The 27974-nt window shown below is 35.5% G+C and overlaps 1 protein-coding gene across 1 annotated transcript; it reads right to left on the reverse strand.

The window, feature by feature from the left end:
• Nucleotides 1–623: 623 nt before the first annotated feature.
• LOC306857292 (tau-tubulin kinase 1-like) lies at nt 624–27879 on the reverse strand (the record flags this gene model as incomplete). Its single annotated transcript, XM_079397171.1, has 14 exons — nt 624–1068; nt 1897–3386; nt 12722–13265; nt 14080–14243; nt 14382–14586; nt 16981–17135; nt 17279–17404; nt 17536–17628; nt 17740–17805; nt 20000–20104; nt 20231–20371; nt 20592–20665; nt 24477–24624; nt 27811–27879. 14 exons carry the CDS (start codon nt 27877–27879, stop codon nt 624–626), a joined length of 3825 nt encoding a protein of 1274 aa, XP_079253297.1.
• Between the last annotated feature and the right edge of the window lie 95 nt (nt 27880–27974).

Here is a 27974-nt window from a genome sequence, read left to right on the forward strand (position 1 = left end):
TATGTACAAGCATACAGCAGTATCACCAAACACTTGTAACAAGCTAAAGACAAGGCATGCCCATCATCACAAGGTTTACAAAGAGGGCCGAGCTGCAGACCAGAGGAAATTTGTGCATTTGTCCATGGATATGTGGCAGATTTTACAATGTTCTGTGCGTCTGGTGGTGTATAATAATTTGTGCTGGCTAAATACATGCAATATACTGTATGATTGTTTCAGATGTTATAAATAATTTTACAATCTCATTTTAGCATTATTGTGTGTCAAGGGCCAAAGACAACTTGGCATCTAATTAATAATAAAGTACACCTTCAAAAACCATATATTAAATGAAATATGCACAACAGAACAACACATATACAGTATAGCACCGTGTAAGCTAAATGCAAAATTTCCTCTATTATATTCCAAGAAACTTCCATCAAAGTGAAAGCTCTACATCTTATAGTACAACATAAAATTATTTGGTGCAGAATCCAAAACTCGAACTAGCCATTCACTGATTAGGAGGAACATTAAATTAATTAAAAAGGTTCATTTTGGTCAATGGGGCAGATTACATTTTGAGGCAAGATGTTCAAGTAATTGAGAAGAAACCAGTAAACAGCAGCCACGGTGTCTTATCTGGCTGCAGGTGTGTTGTTGCTTGTGCTTTTTTCCCTTTTCAAGGGAACTGTGTTCTTCAAGTGAGCAGAAGCTTTGGTTCGATTCCTGACAGATGTAGTGGTGGGTTGGCTTGGTGATGGTTTGATGTCCTTTGCAGGTCCACTGCCAGTAGTAGTCCTAGACTTCACTGGGAGCTCCACAGTGGCTCGGAGAGCAAATGGCTGCTTGCGGGATTCACTAACTGCAGTTCGCAGGGGTAGCCTTTGGGGTGAAGGACTAGCTATACGGGTTAAAGAAAAAGTGCAGTTTGCAGTGCTCAAGCTGTGACGGGATGATGCTGGAATACAGGAGAGCGGCATGCGATTGCTTCCACTTGACATGGTTGAGCGGGACAGTGTAGATTTTGATCTTGTGTGAAGTGCTGGAGCACTTGATCCTGATTGTGACTGTACTTTTGGGCTAAGGTGAAAAAAACTAAATAAAATGAGTCTATTTAATACTTCATTTTGATACTTTATTCTTTATCTATTTAATCACTTTATTACAGAAGAGGATTAAGGCCAAGCAATAATAAAATAATAAAACCATCTTGAGCTTAAAATCATAATGCAAGATTAAACTCATTCAATTTCAAGAAAAATGTCTAAAATGTTGAAAATAAAATCATTAAATTTAGAGAATAAAGTTGATGTGTTTTAAGAAAAAAATTAGAAATAAAATGATGAGAATACACAACATTTTATTTAAAATTTTTTACTCAAAATTGAACTTGTTTTTTTCCCGCAAAACTATGGTGGCCGAGAGAGCTCAAAGCGATGCAACTTCAGAAAACACATGCAAATAGAAAAAGCACCAGCAAATCAAGAAAACATCTAATAAAGAAACGCTCTGCAAATGCTCACAACACAAATAATTTTATTTGCAGCGCATTTCTTTGGTTGTGTTGTGAGCATTTGCAGCGCGTGTTGTAAAATTGAGGAAGCTGTTTTCTTAATTTGCAAGTGTTTTTTCTATTTGCAGTGCGTTGAGCTCTTTCGGCCACCGTACGAAACACAATGACTTCATTCTCAAAATGGAATAAGTTTATTCTGAACATTTTTTTTCAACTTTTTTGCTCTAAATACTGCCAGTTTAATCATACAATATAATGCCCTCTCGAGATGGTTTTATTTTTTTTTATTAATGCTTGGCCCTAATCCTCTTCTGTACCTTGTGGTATGCTGTCAACAGGGCTGAGCAAAATTAGTGTACAAATAATAAAATTCAGTTATGTTAAACTAGACTTACCCATTGCTTGCCTTTTGTTCTGATTTTGGAGTCTCGGCTTCAGGCTGGATAACAGGAGCTGCAACTATTAGTTTAGTTGAAGGCTTCCTTACTGGTGTGACTGGTCGTGGGATCCTGCTGTGCCACTCAGTTCGGTACTTTTCCTCAGCCTCCTTCTTGAGCTTGTTGATGGAATTATCAGATTCAGGAATATCTTCCTCTGAGCCCGTAGTTGAAAGAGTCTCTGAAGGTCTCTTAGGCTCATCTCCAGAAGATAATGAGGATGAAGTCCTGGAATTCAGTCTCATCCAGCGACCCTGACGTTGTCTTTCCACAACTTGACGGACCAGGTCTTGTTGCATGGCTCTTCTACGCAGTCGTTCTTTGGTGGACAGGGATTGTTCGGATCCTGGCTCCTCTTCCGGGACTAGGATAGGAATTCGACTTTTGATCCTTGGCTGTGGATGTTTAGAAACACTCTCAAGTATTGTTTTCTCCTCTTGATGTTCCTCTTTTGGTTGCTTGTCCTGTTTGGAGTGAGTTGATGAATCTTGATGGATAGATCCCCTAGTGTCTAAGGGTAGAGGAACCACACGATCGTCCTGTTTTTTAGTAGTCTCATTTGGCAAAGACCTATCCAGAATATTAGGTACCTGAGGTCCCTCTGTAAGAGTCTGAGAGATGACTTCATATTGGACACATGCTACTTCTCCTGGCTCTTGAGAAAGGGAAGACTTATCTATCCCTTTGGCCTGTGATTTTCCTTCAACCTCCTCTAAAAGTTCAGGAACCTGCGCACCACTGGAAGACATGACATTCAGATGGGTTGTCTCTGCAATGTGTACAAAAGTTCGCTCCACTTTGGAGAAAGGGGGTGATGCAGTTGAGGCTGAGGCCACTTGAGCTGTTGAGATGGTTACCACTGGTTTAGATGTCTGTATGGATGGGTCAACAGCAGTTGCATCAGGTTGCCTTCCATCTGTAAGTTTTATGTCCTCCTGGATCTGTACCTCTAGTCGACCAACTTCATCCAACTGCTCATTTTGAGGGGCTCCAGATCCTGCCACACCCTGATCCACTTCAGTCCCATTTATAGCATGTGGAGACTTCTTCATGTCTCCTGGTGAAAACAAAACAAGGGTCTTCGAGACATCCTCTTGGTCAGGATCTACATCAGCAACCGAACCTGGTTCTTTTGGCTCCTTGTGTGGATCATCGGCCACTAAGGTGGATGGAGCCCCATCTTGACTACGTTCAGTGCTCTTTTCGCTCGCACCACTACTAGATTCACTCTTCGTGACATCATCATCTTTGGGTCCTTCATTTTGTGTCTCAGGTGGTGTGGCCGTGAAGGCCCGTCGCTGGTGTAGGCTTCCTGTAAGCATGACGGTGAGGAAGTCAGCTCTCTTTGCCTGCAGTTTAGGAAGGATATGGAACATTTCCTTCTCTGAGGATGGGGATTTAGTCCTGTAGTCAGTGGGTGACAGTAAAGGCTCATTCAGATTTGGGCCCTAGAAGACAACATACAAATATACATACAAAAGTTAGAATGCTGCAATGTAATGTAATTGTAAGGCAATATAAGAAAAACTATGCTAAACTTTTAATCAGTGGGATCTTCCTGGAAAACCTATACTTAAAAGGGTTACTCCACCCCAAAATGAAAATTTTGTCATTAATCACTTACCCCCATGTCGTTCCAAATACCCTCCAATAGACATCAATGTAATTAACACAATCAACGTCCAGAAACGTAGCAAGGAGATCTGTAAAATAATCCATGTGACATCAGGGGTTTAACCGTAATTTTACATTGTGCCACGCAGATATGCTGTTTTCATTCAAATCAAAGCATAATAGACATAAACAGCGTATCCGCATGGCGCAGCTGACACAGAACACCATACGCTGTTTGCGTTCAGTGGATACTCTCCAAAATGGAAATACAAATTGCGTACAAATTTGCGTGGAAATTGCGTGGAAATTTGCGTACAAAAAGTATTCTCATAGTTTCGTAAAATTATGGTTGAACCCCTGATGTCACATGGATTATTTTACACATCTCCTTGCTACGTTTCTGGACGTTGATCGTGTTAATTACATTGCTGTCGATGGGAGGGTCAGGGAGCTGTCAGAATGCATCAAAAATATCTTAATTTGTGTTCTGAAGATGAACAAAGCTTTTATGGGTTTGGTATGACATGGGGGTAAGTGATTAATGAAAATATTTTAATTTTGGGGAGGAGTAACCCTTTAATACATATGAGAATATAATGTACTTCAGAATGGAGTTTCTAATCATTTTCTATACAATCATTCCTATACGTCAACCACACAACACAACTGATTTTTTTCTCAAAGACTTTAATTTTATTTAAATTGTACACAAGCTTTTCAAGATTGTCTAGATTACATACATAAAAAAGGCACAAAAATGTGTTTTCCCTTTTACAGCAGCCAGTCATATTTTGCTTTTTTTCAAGTGTATCCCAACATACAGGTTTTCTAAACAATACATAAACTAAAACCAACCAGATAACATGCTTTTACGTATACAGGATTCTCGTTCTTAATGTACATACATCCTGTAATTTAAAAAAAGTTTAAAATACATGCTTTACTTGGAAATATTACAAGCGTATTGTACAGTGATATTGTGATAGAAAAGGTAATATGCTTATTGTACATCAATCTAACAGATCATAGCCCATTTACATTACATAACAATACCAGACTGTCATTGTAAATGAAAATCTTGATCTTAAGTGACTTGCCTGGTTACATAAAAAGTAAAATAAAAACTTCTGTAACTTATTTTTACACTTTGTTACAGCACACACTTTTAAATTACCGCTGTTACCGTTGCCACAGTTGTTTTTAATAGCAAATATACTGAATACATTAAATATCGACAACAGTCTGTGCTTGTATCAGCTCTTTTAGAGCTTATCTGTTGTTTTGTGTACATTGTTGCTGTTCAGTCGAGTATTGGTACCAACATAATAGAGTTCATTGTAGTTCAAGTGAAGTTTCTCACAATTTATCGTTCCCTGCGGGCAAGATTATGCTCCAAAAGTCATTGATCCATCACATCTCCATACATTCTACATATATTATATAGAATGACCCTGCAATCAACAATATATCATAAAACATGCACATTACAGCTATGATACAGCATTTTCCTTCATATAAAACGTGTTATTGTGACAAAGGCATTGTGTATAGGCATAAAGTAATACTCATTAGACATAAGAGCAGTTCAGCTGGGTGTGACAGAATAAATGACATTCTTTTGGTATTTCAGAGCATCACATGCAGATGTTCAGGTAGAGATCAACTAAAAGGCCTTAGAAAATTTTGTAAACAGAGTACATAAACTAAAATAAAATCTTATTTAATAAAAAAAAAACAAAAAAACATACGGGCCAAGCTAACATTTTATCATTTTATTTTGTAGATCCTGACAGCACAAAGATGGAAGAGAGACCAGTTATCTCTACTGTGCTGCCATTGCTTTTATGCTTCAATGCAAATTTATTTGTCAATTAAATATTCTGAATATTGTCAATTAAATATACTGGTTTCAAAAAGCAAACGCAAAAGTTGCTCTGTTAATTACTTAGTATGTAAATCAATGAACAACATACAATTCATGGAACATAAAGGCATAACATAAGCCATTTAACATTTTATTTTATTTTCATTTGCTTTCATGGGCCAACTTCATTTGTTAGTCATGCAAAAAACAAGATTTTGAACATTGTCTTTCCAGTACTTCCTGATCAACAGACCTGGACAGTCTCAACAATATCGACTTTTCTTGCACCGTTAATGTCAGTGTCATTTCTGTTCAATTACTGCTAAAACATTGATGTAAACCAGGCAAAAGCAGATGTGCAAAACAATTGCAAGAGTTAGCAGCCTGTTTGGGTATATAAACAGTACATTCATGTGAGAAGCCATGACTGTGACAGTACCAGAAACAAGTCATTTTTGAAATGTATCATTCCTGCTCAAATACTTAGCACTGAAGATGCACAATTCAGTGCATGTGATCATATAAAGGTGCAGAAAAACACTCCAAAACTGACTTGAGTTTTATGCTTGTGTGGACAAACAACAAATTTTGGCAAACACTTTTTGTGAAAGTTTAGATTTTATTATTTTATTAATATTCTTTCTTATATGCTTCTTTACAAAAACAAAAAAGCAGTTTTAGAAATTAGAGCCATTAAAATAACCTACTAGCTAAAGTAAATGTCTTTTAAAACAAGTCATGAGCATTTCATCTGCTTTCCTGACAAGATGCAAGAAAAAATTATTCATCCACCTTCACAATTCAGTCATGCTTTTTATGTCATATTGCCAAAAGATCTCCGCCTGCTATCACAATAACACTGCAAGAGTCATTCTCCTTTCAAGCCTAGGTTAAGCTGAAAAAACTTTAGCCACCAATATCCATAACGTGAACATCATTCAACGAAGGTGCTATTTAATCACTAAATGTCCTACTAATGTACATAATATTTCTAGAATATGCCCTTATTTTATATTCTACTTTTCAGAAGAAACAGAAGTGGATTTTACTTGAGAAAATGACAAAAGCTCACCACCTCTCATATCTCTCGATTCAAAATCACTGTTCACATCTTATTGCAATCAATGGCATTTTTTTTCTCTCGAATCGCCAAGGAAACAGATATGGCTCCAATTCGGTGTCTTTTTTAAAGTGCACTAGTGAGACAGTACTCAAAAGACCATACAGCAGTCCTACACGTACACTTTTGCTACTCAATAACATACAACACTAATCTTTGCATCCAACCCAAGATTAACTAGGAGGTATTCAATGAGATATAATGCTTGCACAGTGCATTCAAAGCTCTATGCACATAAATGTATGATTAAATAAGATATGGAAGCTTTTACCTAAACATCTTCCTAAACACACAACAGAATGGAGTGGAAAATGCTTCTTCTTTTTTTTTTTTTTGCTTTTGTGTACTTTATGACTATAATAATTTTAATCAGTGGCAGAGAAACCAAAATCCAGAGTTCTGGCCTTTCATTTAAGACTGCGTCAAAACAGCTGACTCATTTATCTCAAATTTAGTTGGCAGAAGATAACAGACTCTAGAATGCCACTCCATTAGTTATAAAAGTGTAGACATATTATTCCCTTATGCTCCTATGAATCCATTTAACTTGCATAACATCTCCTTTGTGAGGCAAAGCACCTTTAGAGCAGAGAAAATGTCAATTTCTTTGTAAAATTGAAAGCCTCTGTATGTATGGAACGTTATGTACTATGAATAATGGCTCATAAAGTGTTCGACAGCCTAAATTATGATTAAATTAAATTATTAAATACAAAATGTAAAAATCATAATCCAACGACAATCACCATCAAAAAAGTAAAAAAACAAAAAAAATGTTTTTGCATGGGAGACAATGAAATAACTAGCATATTAAATGCAGTGGGTCACTTCAGGCTAAAATAATGTGATCAGGTATATTTCAAGGTGACCACAACTGCAATGCAACTTGAGGTACACAAACACAACTGCAAATAATGAAGAGAAATTTGTCTATGAATAGCTTTGTGCAATATCCATTGTGATTTTTACTCAAAGAGTGGTTAAAACAACTAAAGCATCTGTTCATAACAAGCAGAAAGTGCGAGATACAGTGGTGGCCAAAATTATTAGAACACTAGTATACTACAAATGGTTTATGTCAGTTATTTTTATCTTTTGCAGTAGTTTGTCAGTAGGAAATATCAGTTTACATTTCTAAACATTCATTTTGCCATTAATTGTAATAACCCATTGAGATTTTTGTTTAACAACAGCCAGTGCTCTGCAAAGAGATGTGCAAAAAACTATGTGCAAGTGTACCTAAGGCAAAGGCTGCTTTAAATGCAAAGGATGGTCACACCAAATGTTGATTTCATTTAGTTAATAGAAATTAATTGATAAAACATTCTATTTATGTCATTATTTTTGACAGCATCCTCATTTTACAGCATTTTTACACAAGTGCCTAAAACTTTTAAGAGTGCTGTAGCTTTGCAGGTAGGTTTCTTGAAGCATCTTGGAGATGTTGCTACAGTTCTTCTGGATTTAGTCTGTCTCAGTTTGTTCTGTCTGATTCCAGACGAACTGGATGATGGTGAGATCAGATCTCTGTGTGGAGCACTGGCTGTTGTCAAACAAAAATCTCTCTGGATTATTACAATTAATGGCAAAATGAATGTTTGGAAATGTAAACTGATATCTCCTGCTAACACACTACAGCAAAAGATAAAAATATCTGACTTAAAACCATTTTTTAGCTGGTGAATATACTAGTGTTCTAATCATTTTGGCCACAACTGTATGAAGAGCAGGTGTAAAAGCACTGCATTCCCTTTAACACGCCATTCCGTTCTTACAGCCCTCTACGGTTTATTGCATCAGAAAAGTTCCCAAAAATAATCCCTCATCCTGTTAAGAAAAAAAAAGTCTTTCACATGGGTATTTGAGAAGAGACTACATCAGCTTTCCTCAGCTGTTCTTGTTCATTAGTTTAGCCAGCATCTGCTGGATCTGCTGTCGGGACACGTTGAGCATAGAGTGCCTGCTGCGCGGACTTCCAGGCGGCTGAAGAGGAGCGTGACGTCTTGAGCCCGACCGGAGGTTACCGTGAGCCGGGCTGCTTTCGGCTGAGCGGCTGCGCTGGATGAAGGATCCTCCGGCGTGAGGGTACTGCTCAGTCTCCAAAGTGGAGGACGAGAAGACGTAGGAGGCGAGACGGCGTAGCTGGTTGGATCGCGGGCCCGAGTGTGGCCTGTCGTCATCCAGCTGAAATAAAACAAGAAAGAGCATGTGTTGAAATTCATGAGCTCAGTGGAGGATGTGTATTTATAACATTTAAGGCATCTCCCCAGTCGCATGCAGTGAGGAGAACGCCAGACACTCAGAGCAAAGAGAGGAACGGTCTCTCTTTACACAGACCTACAATGGGTTGCCTGGAAACAAGTCTTCACAAGAGACAAAGCTAAAGGGATAGCTATGTTTTTTTTTCTTTTTGGTTGGGCGGCCAACATTGAGAGCCTCTTTATTCCACAGAGGCTGTTCGTTTGATGCAGATCCACCTCTCAAAAATGTGCCATTTGTGTCCATGTACAATGAACCAAGAGATTTGAGACAAAAGTACTTTAACCATTTTGCTGATCGGAAAACCATCGTTTTAAAAGCAGACAACTTAAGAAAAATGACTCGTCAGGCATACAAACACAGACACACATGGATAAAAATGGGTAAAAATGGATAAAATGATGACAAAACAGAAATCAAATCAGAAAAAAAACAATAAGCAAGTTCATCAAACAGGTACAAAAGGGACTAGCCTAAACTGTGCTTACCGCAAACACCTCTTTCACTCTTCTTTTCTGGCTCCAGCGACAGCCTTGGTATTTTCTCCGTGGGTGAAATCAACGTGTCATACGTGATTTTGAGCGAAAGGCCGAGCAAAAGACAATGGGCATTTAAAAGGTGAAGACTGCTGGGAAAATGAGCATCCTCATCTGTTTTGATTTGAGGTTGCGGCTTTCATACAAAAGAAACAATCCAGCAATCCCAGTTCAGCTTGAAAAGGCTGTGATTGTGTTTATAGCGAAACAATATGAGGGGCAACTTTTTCCAAAGATAATTCTGAAAAATGCCCCTTAAAAATATATTTCACATCTTTGCGTTCTGATGTATTTCCTATTGGCTAAATGAGAACAATAAAACTGGCTTAAGTATAATGAGCAATACTGCTGGTCTACTACATGTCATCTGGCACACCCTAGTGGTAAAGAGTGGCTGAAATATTTTCACACATTCTGTTTTGGACTATGAGGGATGACAAACATTAAAATATGAAAATGAATAACTTTAATATGAATCATAGCAAAATTTTACTGAGCGGTTTAGTGCTGAGCATCCTAAAAAAAACAGATTACAGTCAGAATTTAAGAAATTTGTAAAAAAAAAAAAAAAAAAACGCTCAGCAGTAGACCATTCATTTTCAACAATGCAGTCAATAACACAAAGACAGTACTGAGGGAAAAAAAATAACAAATAAATTTTTTTTCCTTTTTTGGAAGGACAAAATAGACGTAAACCACTGGTTTAGCCTCAGAGTTCAAGAGCTAGTTGTGATTCCTGTGAAAACTGCTGAAAACCAACTAGATATTTTATCTAGTAATTTATAGAAAAAGAAAAGAAATTTGGGCTATGTACATACTGCAGCTGCTGTAAATATGGTTGTTACTCCTCTTCTGAGTTTTAACCTGTTCTGTTCACACTGGGTTTGGTTATTTACGGGAGTGACAACTGAATTAAAGCACTGAAATCACTTCTCAAATGTTAAAGGGACACAATACGTAGTTAAAAAAAGCAAACTGTGGCATAATTTATTTAAAATACATTTATTTCATACTAAGTATACTTCAAACCATTAATATATTTATTGTCATATCACTTAAGACTTACTGATACTTACTTATTGCACAGTGCACCTTTCTTAATATTATGCCTAAAATGTTTTATTATATCCCTGGAAATAAGGATTGTAATATCTCTGTATAATATCAGTCTTTAAATGCAAAATATTAAAGTGTACCTGAAGTATACTTGCAATAGTTCCACTTTAGCACAATCAAATATACTTCAGCATATTTTTAGTTGGACTCCAGCACTACTTCCACACAATTAAAGTGCGTTAAGCTCAAAAGTAGTTGATCCAATTTAGCAGACTTTAAGTATACAAGTACAAGTACAATTGCAGGGTATTTTTATTAAGCACATACATATGTAAATGAATTTTTTTCACTAGGGGAGTTCACCCACAAATGCAAATTCTGTCATTGTAAACTGTCAACCTAGACTGTTTGGTTACTTGCATTGATGTTCCACAAAGAAAGGTTTGGAATGACATGAGTATGAGTAAATGATAACAGAATGTTTATCTTCTCATCATCATAAAACTATCTTTTTAAGGTGTGAGCAACTGAAATGTTATTAATTTAATGTAGTGTGTGCAGGACTAAACTGAACAACTAGTTAATGCAGTGAAATCAGTCTGAGCATAAATATAACACGAACAACAGCCACAGTGGACAATGGTTTCATAACAAATGGTATATGATTTGTTTGATATCCATGTTTCATGTCTACAGTTGCAAGATGTAAAAATATCCTTAGGGTTACATCCATATTTCAAGGCTGTTGTAAGAATGACTCATTATTCTTTACATATGATAATGTTAGCTTTTTGAAAGTCACTCATCCCTCGCAAATCTTTGCAGTGTGTACATGACCTTAGAACAGTTTGAAAACCCCCTTAGTTACAACTTCTGCATTCAACAAATGGTCAAAATGCCAACCGTGAACAAAGAACAATCATTATGTTCAAAGGTCAGAAAAGAAGAGATGAGGCATGAGTCTGTGTGTCAGACAGACATAGTGAGTTATAGAAAGAGTGACAGACGGCGAGAGAAGAAAGGGAAGAAGAAATAGGCACACACCCTGTAAATAGTGGAGTGAGACAACAGCACCGCCCCATCAGCACTGGCTTTGTATTGATTAAAATCTGGTTTTAAGACAGAAAAGCTATTTTAAAATTAAAAAAGAAAAGTGCTATAAATGTGTCTTATGCTAAACTAAGTCTCCAGAGGCAGTAGGCTATTTCATGTGTAAACAAATTACTTTCTAAAGTAAAATAAACCCCTTATCTAGGTTATTCTCTGTATATGGTAGCTAAAACAGTCAGACACTACAATTAAAGGAGAATAGAAAGTCTCCAAAGAGGAAATTAATGCTTTGTTATATATTTTACAAAATGTAATACAAACACATATAGTATTTAAATCCTGTGTGTGTGTGTGCGTGCGCGCATGCGTGCGTTTCTTAAAGAAGTCTCTTATGATCACCAAGGCTGCATTTATTTAGTCAAAAATACAGTAAAAACAGTAATATTATAAATTATTGTTACAATTTCAAGTAAATTTTTCCTGTGAAGGAAAAGCTGAATATTCCGCATCATTACTCCAGTCCTCAATGTCACTTGATCCTTCAGAAATCATTTTAGTATGCGATGTACTGCTCTAAAAACATGTTGAAAACATTTATTCTGCTTAATATTTTGGTGGAAACCATGATAAATGTTTTAGGATTTTTTGATTAACGGGAAGCACATAAGAACTGCATTTATTTGAAATAGGGTTTTTTTTTATTATTATTATTATTATAAATGTCTTTACTGTGACTTTTGGCCAATTTAATGTATCCTTGCTGAATAAAAGTATTAATTACTTTCAAAAACATTTGAAAGGTAATGTATATTGAAATTGTTTGTATTCAATTTATATTAAATTGTGTAAAATGTAGAACATTTCAGTTTTTGAAAATATGTCACTGATATGCAAACAGAGAATTGACAGTCTATCAAGATGCAATGTAAAATAAAGAAATTATATTATAGTGTCCCTGCCATCTAATGTGACATTTCATTATAATTAATTTCATTATTAGCTGATAAAATCCAGTTCTCTGCTGATAAGTGCTGGTTTGTGAACAATAAACATCCCTTTCCTGATCTAATTTTAAATATATGATTTAGATTCAAGTGCTCAAAAACATTGAATGCAAAGTATAGTTAAAAGTGTCTGTAAACAAACAAATTAAAACTCTTCTAACTGGACATCATGATTTCTTTACCACCATCAAATATTTTCAACCTCATTCACCTCAAACCAACCAACACACTCCATCTTTAGCATAAGAATGTCAGTGCAGCTTAGTCAGGATAATCTTACCTGTCTCTGAGGTCCATTGGGATCTGACTCTCTCTGCCGCGGCCGTCCGGAGGGTAGCGAGTGACAGGGCGACTGCACAGGGCTCTCCACAGATGTTGACTGGCCTTTCCCGCTCCTCCTGGATGCCTCCTCCTCCGTAAGCGGCAGCATGCCTCGTGTAGTGTGGTCGCCGTGTGACATCTTGGGTCTGACTGACGGATCTGTGCCTCTATGTCTCCGCCGCTCTTCTCCTTCCTCCAGAGGCCGTAATTCCTCCGGCTCCTCATCCGTGGTGCCAGAAGTGGTGGGCTCAGCCCCTGGGAGGTGGTGGAAGTCTCTGAGCTCCATTTCTTTGTCTATGATAACCCACTCTTTGCTGTCAAAGTCCTCTTCTTCTGCGAGTGGGACAGAGCGGATGAAGGCATTGCTGTGGGCTTCCTGGTCCACCGATGCAGACGCCTCATTACGACCGCGGTCTCCGCGGCAGCCATCGACGGACAGCATCTGAGCTGGCTGGGAGGAGTAAACGTGCCGAGAAGGAGAACCCAGGATGTCCATTCGAGAGCTGAGAAAGGAATAAATTCCACATTTTTAATGCTAAATGATACAAAGATACTAATAACTACTGTTTAAAAGATTGGGGTCAGTTAATTGGTGAAAGAAGTCTAACATGTTCACCGAGACTTTTATTGCATTTATTTGCTCAGAAAAATTAAAACAGTAATAATGAGAAATATGATTATAATTTTAAATAACTATTTCTATTTTAATATATTATTAAATTTTAATATATTATTATTTTGAAATTTGCAATTTTTCCTGAGATGGGAAGCAGAATTTTCATTAATCCAGTTTTTGTTGTCAATTGATCCTTCAGAAATCATAATTATATGCAGAATTGTTGCTTAAGAAATATTTGTTATTATTAAGGTTGAAAACAGTTGTCATGCTTTTTATTTTTGTGGAAACTGCGGTACATTTTTTGATTTTTCATTTTTTTAAATAAAAAGTACAAAGTGACAGCTCTTGTTTGAAATAGAAGTATTTTGTAACATTATAAATGCCTTTACTGTCACTTTTAACCAATTTAATGCATCCTTCCTGAATAAATGTATTATTTATTTCAAAACAAAAAATTCTTAATGATCCCAAAATTTCAAACATTAGTGTGAATACTCATGCTGCAATGCCTTTATTTGAATAACACAGTGAATTAAAATCCATTACATTACTGGAACTTAATAGATAAAAACAGCATTACATTATGAATTATGACTTAAAACATTAAACTAATACTGTTAAATGGATAGTTCTTTTAACTTCTGAGTGGTTCAGTCAATACAATATCTGCACACTTCCCAAGTAAATGTATGACCCACCGCTGTCCATAACCGTCCCGTCCATCAGCGGCCGATATGCGATCAGATTCAGGGCTGTTGACCCGTCGGTACCTGAGCGAGTGCACCTGCACACCTGGAGAGTCCAAACCCCTATGAGGCGAAACAGGACACACACCCCGGCTACCATCTTCCTCTTGACCTCCCTGCAACATAAAATCAAAGATGGAAAATTTAAGGAAAATTGATTTAGAAAATTGATTATTATGTTTCATTGTTTTTAAAAACAAACAAAATTGTTTGACTGTATTTAATTGGATTATATTCATTATACTGCTCTGCACCTTTCCAAGGTTAATCCTGAGTTTGTTGCAATTAAAGTCTGTCTCCTCCCATCCATCTGCGTCCGTAGGTAACTGGCTACCATCAGCTGGCCGGCCAGAGGGAATCGGAGGGGCATTTTCCTGGTCGCTTAGGTGCTCGTCCTGCACAACATTATCTGTGTTTTCCCTCTGAAGGTCACCTGGCATCGGGGTAATATTTATGACCCTAAAGGTCCCAAAAAAGATCACAATCAATGTTCAATAAAAAAAAGGGTAACACCTAAATGACCTAAATTCTATGTAAAATTAGATATAAAAATGTTTTTCCTATTTGGAAACATTTTTTCCATTTATTTAAAAGAAAAAATCTGTTTAGTTCCAGTAGTATGCAGAAATGACACACTTCACCTTTAAAGAGTCATTTTCTGTAAATGTCACCAGAGTTTCGAAACAGAACATCAGAGGGGGAACTCCTTTAAAAGTCATCAGATATTTTTATTTTTCACGGTAAAATGTTCTTCATTTCCTGGAGCAATACAACAACTCTGCCTTTCTAGAACGGCAATGGACTAAAATAAGTCAGTAACATTTCCATCAGAAGTGAGATTTTCATCTCTAAACATACAAACCCACTTAAAACTACAATGTTCCAAGAAGGATTGGATGTTTGTGACCAATCAATTTATCAGTATGCAAATAACAATAATTAAGTAAAATAAAGAAGACAACAGATTCAAGCTTGTCTATTTATTTTTTCATTGCTTGTATATTTCAGACTGTAAGCAAGCCTTTTATCCATCTGTACCGCATTTATGTGACAATGTGCGACAAGTAACAAAGCCCCCCGAGACGCAGTCAGTGAATTAGTGTGGGATTTGTTAAGTTCCATGCATGTGTATGGGTGTATGTGTGTTAGTGTACACAAGGATCTTTAACAATAAAGTGAGCATGATAGGTAGAAATTTCTTCACAGTAAAATTCCAGCCTGGTTTTACAGTTTCTCTCAATTGCTTTGGCACATTTTTCGAAACAGACTTAACATTCTCTAAACTGTGAGTGCAAATGTCACAACTGTTTGCTGGAACTTCAGAACTTTATTGCATGTCTGCAAAATGTAGTTACTCACCCAAAAGATTTCATTCATGCTTCAAAACCTAGTTATCGTGTCATTAATTTGGCCAATAACTGCATTCTCTGGTTTTCCTGATAATTTCATCCATCAACTCTCATTTGCCCTTTACCCATGTATGAGTGATTGTATGTATGTTTGTTTGTTTGTTTGTTAGACTAGTTTGTGTTAGTGTTTAGTTACAGTTTTTCTCAGTCGCTTTGGTACATTTCTCAGATCAGAATTGAAATTCTCAAAACTACCGAGAGGAAGAAGAGGAGTAAGGATGCACGGAAGTGTACAGAGGCGAAACAGAGGAAGAGGAAGAAGAGGCCAAGGACAGAGGTATATATCAGATGAAATAATGTTGTCAATCATGGCCTTACAATGGCAGGGTGCAGCTAAAAATTGGGAGATCGGCCATATCCTCAATAATTCAAACATTTTGAAACAGTCTCTTTCAATCAATATATTACATACAGTAATGTGCAAATATGTACTTTTGAAAGGAAATATGGCATACATAAGAAGTGCAGCCTTCTGCATTTCAGTACAGTAACTGTCATCCAAACTGTAGCCATAGTTTACATCAGAACATCCCTCCAGAGTACACTGTTATATTGACAACATGACTAAGTAATTTGACTGTCTTATCCGTACACAATGACACAAGGACTTGTCATTCTGATGTCACTGACATGTTCATTGACACAGATATTTATTTTTGAGAGATGAACTAAGTATTTTGAGCAAGAGACTGGCTTTTGCAGGTAATCCATGGTGTTTTGCTATTTGTACAAGTTGTTTTGAGAAATGCACTTACTGTTTTGCAAATGTCAAGGATGAATCGAGAAATGTACCAAAGCAACTGAGAAAAACTCTAATAAAAGTTACGAGTTTCTGGTTCTGCCTTGCAAATTAAATGTCTCTTTACGATTTTGACCCTTGCTACATGCTCTAATGCATTAATAGGAAAGTATTTCCTGTGGCAAAGGAAATATCCTTTCTTATAGTAGATATGAACTTGCACTGAATGTTCGCTGGACGGACAGATCAGTTGATGGCAAGTTAATTCTGCTACAGTTATTACTGTCAGCCGATATAAATAATTGTAATTAATCATAATTAATTGTAATTATTTATATACAATTCCCTTTTGAGCTAATTTGCTACAATGTGGTTTTGAATCAGCTCAAATTGAGAAAGAAAAAGACAACAGAAAAAGACAACAGCTGCAGAAGATTGCAGGAGAAAAACAAACCATAAACAAAGATACCATAGACAGACAGACAGACAGCCAGATAGACAGACAGACAGACAGACAGACAGACAGACAGACAGACAGACAGATAGACAGATAGATAGATAGATAGATAGATAGATAGATAGATAGATAGATAGATAGATAGATAGATAGATAGATAGATAGATAGATAGATAGATAGATAGATACATGTCCACAGGCATATACACATGACGTGTAATATGTTCACACATGCATGTGGTGCTTACCCAACTATAGCTGCGGTGGGCCGTGTGTTCTGCTGCGCTGCTGTCGGTGTGGTGGCAGACATCATGGAGTCCGTCCCACTTTTCTCCCAATCATATGGCTCATTCTCTGTGATGATGCGTTCTTTCATGCTGTTCTCGAACACTGACATAAGGAGCTGACACAGAAAAGACACCACAGAAAAGACCACCCATATATGTAATATATCCGTGTAAAAGTAATAACATTTCGGAAAAGCACTGCATACATATGCTATACGTAGCATAGATTTATAGAGAGAGAGTTTTTTGGTCTAGGTACCTGATAGTCGGGTTTGGTGTAGTAGTCAAGGCCTAAAACATGCTCCAGGAAGACATTAAACTCTGATGGCATGTGTTTAAGCAGCATCCTATGATCATAGCGCTCTTTAATCTGGCCCACCTGCTCCTAAATGATGCAGATTACAAAAGTAGATTTTAACAATGGTGGTCTGACACAGAATAAAAATGTCAGGAAACTGAATAAAACAAAAGACAACCAATACTGATTTTCAAATCAGGTATAGGAAGTCAGAGCACCTTGTCTTTGATTTTCCTCCACGGGAGCTGCCCAGCAGCAAATTCAACCAGCATGTAAAATAATGACCACAAGTCATCATGGCGACCCATTTCCTGTAAAAACAACACAAGAATTCTATTAAATTAACAGGTAAATAGAATTAAATGATTGTATCTTCTGTAAAATACATAGTTTGATTTAAGTTCACAGGAAGTTGCACTCACTTTGTTTTTATGTGCATTCACAGATGCATATCTAACAGTCCCTCGAAATCCTGCAACGGTTCTGGGCTGAAAGCAGAAATGTATAAGGAAAATCTGTCATTGATAAAATGCATTTTTATCTGTAATAGTTAGAATTGGTACTATGTATTAAGGTATATCAAAGCAAACCAGAAAAAAAATACTGTGCATTATAATTTTATGCATTATAACTTTCATTACAGTAGCAACAGGAAAGGGACAAACAGTGCACAACACTCTGAAAGAAGAGGCACCATGGCTTTGCTCAGAGACTGAACATGGAGTTCCATTCTTCCAGAACAGTGAACACGCAACACAAAAGGTAAACACCTTCCATCACGTGTCTGTGTGTGCATGAGTGTGTATAAGTCCCAGTGGCTCTCTCTCACAAACCTGCTCTAATTTCTTTTTGATTAACTAAATAATATGACAAGTAGCATCTGTTTCAGGACAAATGACATTTCAATTGGATCCAGTTAATTTTCTATTATCGTGTTCACTATTTTATTGCCAATTATAGAGACTGCACTTTTGCTGAACATAAAGGTCAAACTCTCGAAAAGAAATCTCACAAGCATTATTTGGCATGAATTACAAATGGCTCATTAAATGTATTATATGTTATATTACTTCAACTTCTCTTTGGATTAGAAGATGATTAAGAATCAAACTTGAAATTAAAAATGGAATGAAAATTATGCGCAAAACTTTCAGTACATTTTCAATTTCAATAAACATTTACTTTTCTTATCCTTTTTCTTATCACATATATATACATATTTATATATATATATATATATATATATATATATATATATATATATATATATATATATATATATATATATATATATATATATATATATATAAATAGGATCAGTACTTGTATGTAAATTTAGATATAAATTTGTGCATTATTTTATTGTGGAAAGATCAGCTATAAAACGAAGATGAAAGTTCCATGAAGTCACTCACAATGAAAGTCTTTCCATTGGTGAGAGTATGGGGGAGAAGGGAACAGATGGAGAAATACGTCAGACATGCACGGTATAACTTAAAACCCCAAACGAAAACTGCAAAATAAGACAAGATGGTCAAACAAAAGAAAAAGCAGAAATAATGCAGCAGGCATAATTATACATATGACCCCATGCAATCCACTTCAAATGCTGTCCATAGAAAATTCTTAGTACAACAAAAAATAACAATTAAAAATATATAACATCAAAAAATATCAACAAACAAACATGGCAGCATGACTCAGGACCTTGATTGTCCTCTTCATACTGTATGCATTCAACAGAAGGTGACATTTACAGTTATGACACCAAAACTATTTATAACCCTGAAATGATTTATTCACATCTCATAAATGATGCACCATAGAATTTGACTCAGCTCAAACTAAAATTTCAATCTGCTGTAGAAAAAACAACAGCTCTTGAAGATTGCAGGAGAAAAACAAACCACTTTAGTGCTGCAGCATTGAACTAGATGGATGGATGGATGGATGGATGAATAGATGGATAGATGGATAGATGGATAGATAGATAAATAGATAAATAGATAAAAGAATGACGCTCTGTTTCCTGCCTGAATCGATGAGTACAACTGACTCAGCTGTGCAGAAAGGAAAGGCGAAAGAGAATGAGAGGGAAATAGAGAGAAAGACTGATTTTGAGAGAGAGAGAGAGAGAGAGATGAAAATATTACACCCTCTCCAGCTGAACCTGGGGGCAATGCTCACTGATGCATGCAGTCTTATTAAATATTCATATCGCTGCACTAAAACCTGCACGTACAGAGAAATAGAAAGATAGTGTGAAGGATGGAGGAGAGAGGAACGTGCGAATGAAGAGCTCTTTGTGATGAGCTAAATGAGGAAACAGCCCAGTGCCTGATTCAGAGAGCTCTGTAAACCTCTCATGAGCTTTCAGCTCGTCTCTCTGCCAGCCTGCACTCTTACAGTGAATAAAGCCTTTTTATTGCTCAAATAAATCTCAGGCACTTCTTAATAAAACCAGACCTTCAAGGTCAATCAAAAGACAACTTCATATCATGGTAGTATTGTAACTAATGACAGTGAATGACAGAAATGTTTGATCATTTGACTGCAGTGCAGGAATCATGTACCCTTATTCATCAACACACAAAAAATGAGCATAATTTACCATGAAATAATTCAATCTACAATGACTAAAACTGAAAAGTATTAAAAATACTGAATTAAATTGTGACATACCGGTCTGACTTCTCCATTGGTGTTTGTATACTGTCGTGCAAGCCCAAAATCTAGCATATAACATTTCCTGTATGTTGAAGGCAGCCTTCCCATAGCAAAATTTGACTGGAAAGAAAATCCATAGATCCTTAATCAATCAAATCACTTCTGGAAACCTAATGACAGTGTTGCATTATATTATTATTCTACACACAATTAGAAGACAATTGCAGGGAAGCTATTAAATATTACCGGTTTGATGTCTCGGTGGAGAAAGCCAACAGAGTGAATGGCTTCTATGGATTCTAGAATCTGTTTTCCCAGGCGGAGAGTTGTGCTCATGGTAAAGGTGCCACGTGGCTGACTTCGCCTGAGATCTGCCAGGTTTCTACCCTGAGAGTGATAAAGTGTAATTGAAGCCCTCAGACCTACATAACACCAGTAGTCACAGTATTTCAGAGAAAACAGCATGTGATGATGATCTCCCATAAAATGTTACTTAGTCTTTGATTGAAATATAATCACCAATCTAGTTAAGGGTTACTTATTTGCATTGGTATTTAGATTTGATGTTACTGCATATGTGACTAGTTACAAAATAGAAATTGTTTACCTGCAGCTGCATGACAACATAGTTGAATTTATCGTTTCGCCCACAGCCTATGAATTTACAAACATGGTTTTTACCTAAAAAAAAGGAAAAAACATGGGCAGGTTATTTATGCAAATATGTTAAAAAAAAAAAATTACATTATTGGTCAGGGTGATTAAAAAATGCTAGTCCAAAGTTTTAAAAAAAGCAATCAGTGTTATTATTGTTAACTAAAACTATTCAAATTCAAGTTTTAACTGAAAGTTTTTTCAAAGTGTAAAAACATAAATAAAATAATTAAACTTTTATTTTTGTTATTTTAACTTATAAAATGAAGCTAAACAGAAATCAATAATCAACAAAAACAAATAAAAATGCCAAAAACATACTGTAACTAAATGATTTAAACTTACATTTAAATTAAAATGACAACTGAGATATTCATTCCAAATAATATTAATATATTCTATAATATTATACAAATAATACTACAATAACACTGGTGTCAACAATGTTGAACATTAATGTATTTTGTGAGGTTTAAATAAATACTAAATAAAATCTTAAAATGAATCTTCTCATTTCAGCAATTTTTATATATATATATATATATATATATATATATATATATATATATATATATATATATATGTTTTAAATAATATTTCATTTTATTTAGTTACATAAGAATCTGCATTATATTACAATGAGTTTCATATTTAGCTGTCCTTTTTTTATTCTTTCTGATGACTAATGGTTGAACTGAATCATCAGAATATGAGTGTGTATGCTTGGCTGTATGATCTGTAGGCCGCTTCACATGTTCGTAGTCACGTAGGCTGTGTTACTGCTGCTTCATTCACAGTGCTAAATATACAACACGCCACACAGGGTCCACTCTGATGGGATGGTCAGTCTTTACAGCTTTTAATAAATGCCTCAGTCATGATGATGCAAAGCTAAATGCTGTATACAACTATGAAACGCCACTAACATAAATCATCTACTATTAAGCCTCTGAAACACGGCAGGGCTCCTGTTTCTTTGATTCTTACTTTTCTATAATTGAGATGATTCAGACAATACATGTTTTACTATCTTGATTGGAAATCAATTTATAGGTTTTTCCTGTGTCCTCAATATCACATTTGAAGTCCTCTGTGATAACTAACAAAATCATCCTCCAGGAAGTTATATCATTTCTAATGGGAAAAGAACAGTACAAACATCATTAAATAATATAAATGGATCAAATAAATTTGCAAAAAATCAGTCTAGTAATATAAAAATGTCAATAGATGATTAAAAATACAGACCGCCACTCAAATGTTTGGTCTTGGTATGATCTCTCAAGCTCACCCTAACTCAGGCTACATTTATTTGAACAAAAATACAGTTATATTATTACAACTTTAATTAACTGTTTTCTTTTTTGTTTATATTTTAAAATGTAATTTATTCCTATGATGGCAAAGTTGAATTTTCAGCATCATTACTCCAGTCTTTCTTCAAAAAATTATTCTAATATATGCTGATATGGTGCTCAAGAAACATTTCTTATTATTATCAATGTTGATAACAGCTGTGCTGCTTAATATTATTTTGGAAACTGCAAAAGAACAGCATTTACACTAAATTAAAATATTTTGTACAAAATGTCTTTACTGTTACTTTGGATCAAATAAATGCATGTTTGCAGAGGTGTCTATGTTTATGCAGAGCATTTGCTAAAAGCCTGGTATACAGTTTGATAGAAACTAGTGTTGTCAAATGATTAATCGCATCCAAAATAAAAGTTTTTCTTTACATAATATATGTATGTGGATTGTTGACGTGACATGGCATTTTCACTGTCCCACAAGATAAATATGAATAAAATTAATATTGTCGATATTTAAAATGCAGTAAATCATTAAACATGTCTTTGTCCTACATGGACCTCTTGTTATAAAAGCTGTAGTGTTATTTGATTTTTAAAATTTTTGAGCCAAATCTCAGAATTGTCCTATGGTGTGACTGCCTCAAGCATGGTTAAATAAATTACAACTTTTATAACTTAAAAAGAAAAGCATAAAAATGTCAATAAACACCTCCGGCATAATTGCACAAGTGTATATTTTAGTAAATGGCAATCGTTTTTTCATCCATACTTTTTTGGAACCACTACAGATGTTACGTTTTGTTGTCCTTTGGTGTGACACCCGTAAATTATATTTTTTAATTAAAAACTGCATGTTAAACTACATAGTCATGGACAATTATGCAAATGTGTCTTGCTTACTGCTAATGACAGGTTAGCTCGGAATAGCCAGGTCATTAATTGACAGTAAAATGCTGAAACGTCCTTTGGTGTGACAGATAATGTCCTCCGGTGTGACGCCTGTACTGTCACACCACAAAGACGTCACACCAGAGGACAAGGTCTCTTTAAAAAGCATTTATTTTTAGTTTAACTCCTTTTTTATTCTTTTTTAGATAATTTTCAGTGTTCTTGAATGCAATAATTACATTAAATAAACTATTTTCTAATGTTTTTACAGAAAATTTGTACTGTTATAAAGTATCATGAAAATAAGTATAAAATATGATACTTTGTTTTTGAGACAGAAAGAATTGAGGGAGAGAAATTAGTGGAAAAGAGAGGACATGGAAACATATAGAGAAAATTAACAGGGATCCACGCAGAAGGGAACGATGCGGAAAGTAAATAGAATCAAACCGATGGCTTAAAAAGTGTAGCTATATAGTTTTAAAAAAATTAACTCACATCTTAATGAATATAGTTTGAATATCAATCATATTTAGCTGTGCCGCACATGCAGCTGGGGGCTAGAAGAGTTTCAGTAACATAAGGATTGACTAAGACACTGAATTTTGTTGATATTAATTTTGTTGATATAAAAAACATGTTGATATTGTTTGTATCAAAATGAAACTTACTTTCTCCTTTGACATTTGGCTAAATTAAATAGAAATAATTTAATAACTACAATTTCTGTACTTTAGTGTGACATAATTAGGGTGGTCATATGTGCCGTTCATACAGGACATGTCCTGGCCAGGATTTTAATATTGCCTAAAACATCCAAAGTAGTTTGACCAATAACATGCAGGTATTGTACATAATTGACCAATCGTGGCGCTGCGCGTGAGAAGGTGAGATCTACAGAGAAAGATCAAAGTAAGGCAAATATGCGCACAAGTTTGTTTGTTCGTTTGACTTAAAGTGTCGCTGTGCACCGATCAAAAAAAACACCAAGGTAGGCGTGAGAGTGATTCGAAAGCATAAGGAGCTGTCTGCTCTGCTCTCTATAGCTCTCATGAATGTCACACAATGATCTACCTGCACAGTGCCAAACAGCCAAAACCTGGATATTTTAGGCAATAAACGTAAACATATGCATTTCTTTTTCAAAAAAGGTCTCTTACAAAAAAAGTATTTTTTACTGCCTATTTGTCAACTACCCATGTGTACTGTGTATGTTTATGTATATATAAATACACACACATACAGTATGTATTTTTGAAAATATATACATGTATATACATTTATATTTTTACATTTAATATTGCATAAATATATTTAATATATAAACATGGATGTGTTTGTATTTATATATAGATAGTAAATATACACAGTACACATACATATATTATGTAAAGAAATTTTTTTATTTTGGATGTGATTAATCGCGATTAATCGTTTGACAGGACTAATAGAAACACTCCTTTAACGTACAACAAAAAACAGTTTTTAAGATTTCAATAGGAACTTTGAACACAAATGACCCTGTGTACAGTATTTCCTTGGGGAATTTGTCTTCAGTCAACGTGATGTCTTGTCAATGTCGAAGTGATGTTGATACTGTAGAAAAATACCAGAACCTAATGATGACCATGCCTTACCCTGCAGTTTCTTCAGAACTGCCACCTCCATCTTCAGGACTTGTTTGGGCTGTTGAGCTGACTCCACTTTTAACGCAACATTCTCCCGAGTCAGCAGGTCCAACGCATCGTAGATTTCCCCAAACCCCCCTCCTCCTATCTTCTTCAGCTGGACATCAAAAAAGAACACAACAGGATATTATCTGATTTTTTTGTGTTTAATTTACTATTGATTTCAAGTATGAAACCTGAAGTGAGAGAAACGGTTGTTTTCCTACCAATGTAAGAGCTGTCAATGTTCGACAGTCTCATAACAATGCATACAGCATTTCAAAGCATTTTTCAGACAAAGCATTTGGGAAACATCAAAAAGCACTTAATAATATCTGCATTTCAAGTGTCTCAGTCAGTAATACCTTTATTTCATTCTCCTGAGATATTCATTTCAAACAACAAACTCAACAAATAATACTGTAACATAACCCATCTACATGTGCATGATCTTGTATATGTGAATAATCCTTGTTTTATTGATTACCAATCTAAAGGGCACATCTATTGATCAGGGATACGTAATAGTGCAGCAGTCCCACTGCTGACAAATATTAGTCAGCTTTGCATACATTTGTCACAAATTTCACACTACAGACTAATACATTTCCAAAGGACAACATAGAAAGCAAAGCAGTCTTCTGATTTCAAATAACTCATAAATAATCCTTGACGATCAGTAATGTCACTCTCATGTCTAGTTCTCTCGATGTCAAGAGCCCATTTACTCTGACTGGAATTGAGCAGTCATGTAAAAAGATTCTCTTTTCCTTTGGACTGGGAATTTTTGTGGGAATTTTATCTCTTTGTAATGTCTTTTGACAAGACAGTCCCAGTGAATGGGGTCAAAAGACCAATTCGTTTTACTGTTACATAATCTTCTCAGAACAGGAGAAAAGATACGAGGCTCAAATCCACACATATATTTCATCTATATAGTATGTACCCAAATTCACATAAATTTACTGAAAATCTGCAATATTGCATATTAATTAATATACTGTATATATAAATTACATTTACAAATAATATATAATTTAATATTTCAAAATGTAATTTATTCCTGTGATGGCAAAGCTGAATTTAGCGGTCTTAGGTGTCACATGATACTTCAGAAATCTTTTTTATGCCTTTATTTGGAAAGGACAGTGAGGACCACAAAGGACCACAAGCCGGGATTTGAACTCAGGTTACTGTGAGCGCAGTTGTGCTATATGTTGGCACACTACCTCGAGGCTATTGGCGCTGACATACTTCAGAAATCATTCTAATATGCTGATTTGCCGCTAAAGAAACATTTTTTAGTATCATCAATGCTGAAAACAGTTATTCTGCTTAATATTTTTGTGAAAACCATGATGCATTTTTTCCCCAGAATTCTTTGGTAAATGGAACAGCATTTATTTGGAACGGTATTTTTTGCATCAGTGTAAAAGGCTTTACTGTGTAGCATTTGCACCAGATTAACAAATAGTCACAGACCCCTCACCCAATACACATACTGGGTGCCACTTATGTCTGTCAATGACTTCGGGCCCCCGGTTCCATGGCAACCTATCTGATAACAGTAGTTTTATTGCTCAAAGGAATGCCATACAAATGGACTCTTCTCTAATTAATTAATAGAAAAACCTTTTCTTTGAATGAACACACATATTTTTAGGTCATTGTGTATATTATTACTGTTCTTGTATATGTTCTTATGTATTGTATCCTGTTTTATGCATGCTTATGATAGAACACTAGTTAATATTAACTCACTTATACTATGTTTAGTCTCTATCAATTCGTCTTCGGATGATCTAATTGAGACTGTATATTATATCTCAACAACTATGCAACATATAACTGTTCTAAGAATCTTTAATAATTTGTATATCAACTTCCAATCCAGTTCATATGCAAATTACCATACATGGAGACAAAGAGTCGTAAACTTTCCCTCCAAAAGTCACCATAGGCTCTTTGACTCCCCAGATGTGTGACCTATATAGCAGATAAAGCTCTCACTTCACTGACACCCCTGCAGTCTGCGAATCTTTTAGATTCTGAGAAGATGAGGAGGTGAGCTAGAACTCTTCTGGACCCTTAAGTTTTGCGCCAGGACTTGCGGCCTTGAATTTCCACTCAACCAAGGATCCTCGGACCTCGGCAGATCTCTTTCTTAGCTCTTTTCCCTTTCTACCTGGGAAGAAACTCTCAATTATCACCGAGCCAGAATAACATCTTTTGGAGTTCATCACCCTTCAAACCCGGAAGAACTTGAAGAACTCCAACACCACCAAACCTTCAAACCATCAGAACTTTCATCCGAGACTGCATCCGGACAAACAAAGCAGTGCAAGTTTAGTACATTTAACTAAACGAAACAGAGGTTTAGTATTAGTTATAAATGGCGCTGATGGTTTTAATCAGGTGGTTAACTGACTCTTTCCATAACTGCATTCTCTGGTTTTCCTGATGGTTTCATCCATCAACTCTCATTAGCCCTTTCCCCATGTATGAGTGATTGTACGTATGTTTGTTTGTTTGTTTGTTAGACTAGTCTGCGTTAGTATTTAGTTAATAAAACTCCTGTGCACAAATTGCATTGAGTTTCTGATTCTGCCTTGCAAATTAATGTACCTTTATGATTTTTGATCCTTACTACATGCTCTAATGTATTAATACTTAGGATAGTATTTTCTGTGGCCAAGAAAATATACTTTCTTAGAGTTGATATGAGCTTACACTGAATGTTTGCTGGACGAACAGATTAGTTGATGGCAATTTAATTCTGCGACAGTTATACAGTAAGTCAGCCGATATAAATAATTGTAATTAATCATAATTAATTGTAATTCTTTATATACAATTCCCTTTTAAACTAATTTGCTACAACTGTTACTTTTGATCAATTTAATACATCCTTGATGAATAAAAGTATTAATTTCTAAATAAAAAAAAGTTTCTTACCCGAGTCTTTTGAATGGTATTGTAGTAATACTAATTCACTGTTTAAAGTTCATTTTAATAATTGTTATTTAATTATTTTAATAATTATTGTTTTTATTTTTATTGTTTTTTTACACTCCAAACCTTCAAAATGTTCAGAAACTTTTTTTTAATAAATAAATAAATAATACAAAGTAATATTGCAAAAGACGATGAATAAGCACTATTAAGGATTCTGTGCTACTTTCAGGTCACTAATCAGAAAAGCAAAAGCACACAGGATGTTTTGTAGTGTTATATTTATCTTGTTGCATTACAACTGTGTGTCCCTGTGTGTGCAAGTGTCATGTACAGATCTTTGAATACCTACCACTTTCCATCGTTCTTTTACCATGCAGTTAGGGGGCAGAATGTCCTGCTGCTCTGCAGTGCCGTTCATGTTGGCGTTGTCCTGCAGAGCTAGGCACTGCAACCCTGAGAGCACTCTGGCAGCCCCCAACTTAAATGATCCATTTATCTGTGAAAAGCCACCAA

This window comes from Barbus barbus (genome assembly GCF_936440315.1).
Source record: "Barbus barbus genome assembly, chromosome: 37".
Taxonomy (NCBI): Eukaryota; Metazoa; Chordata; class Actinopteri; order Cypriniformes; family Cyprinidae; genus Barbus; species Barbus barbus.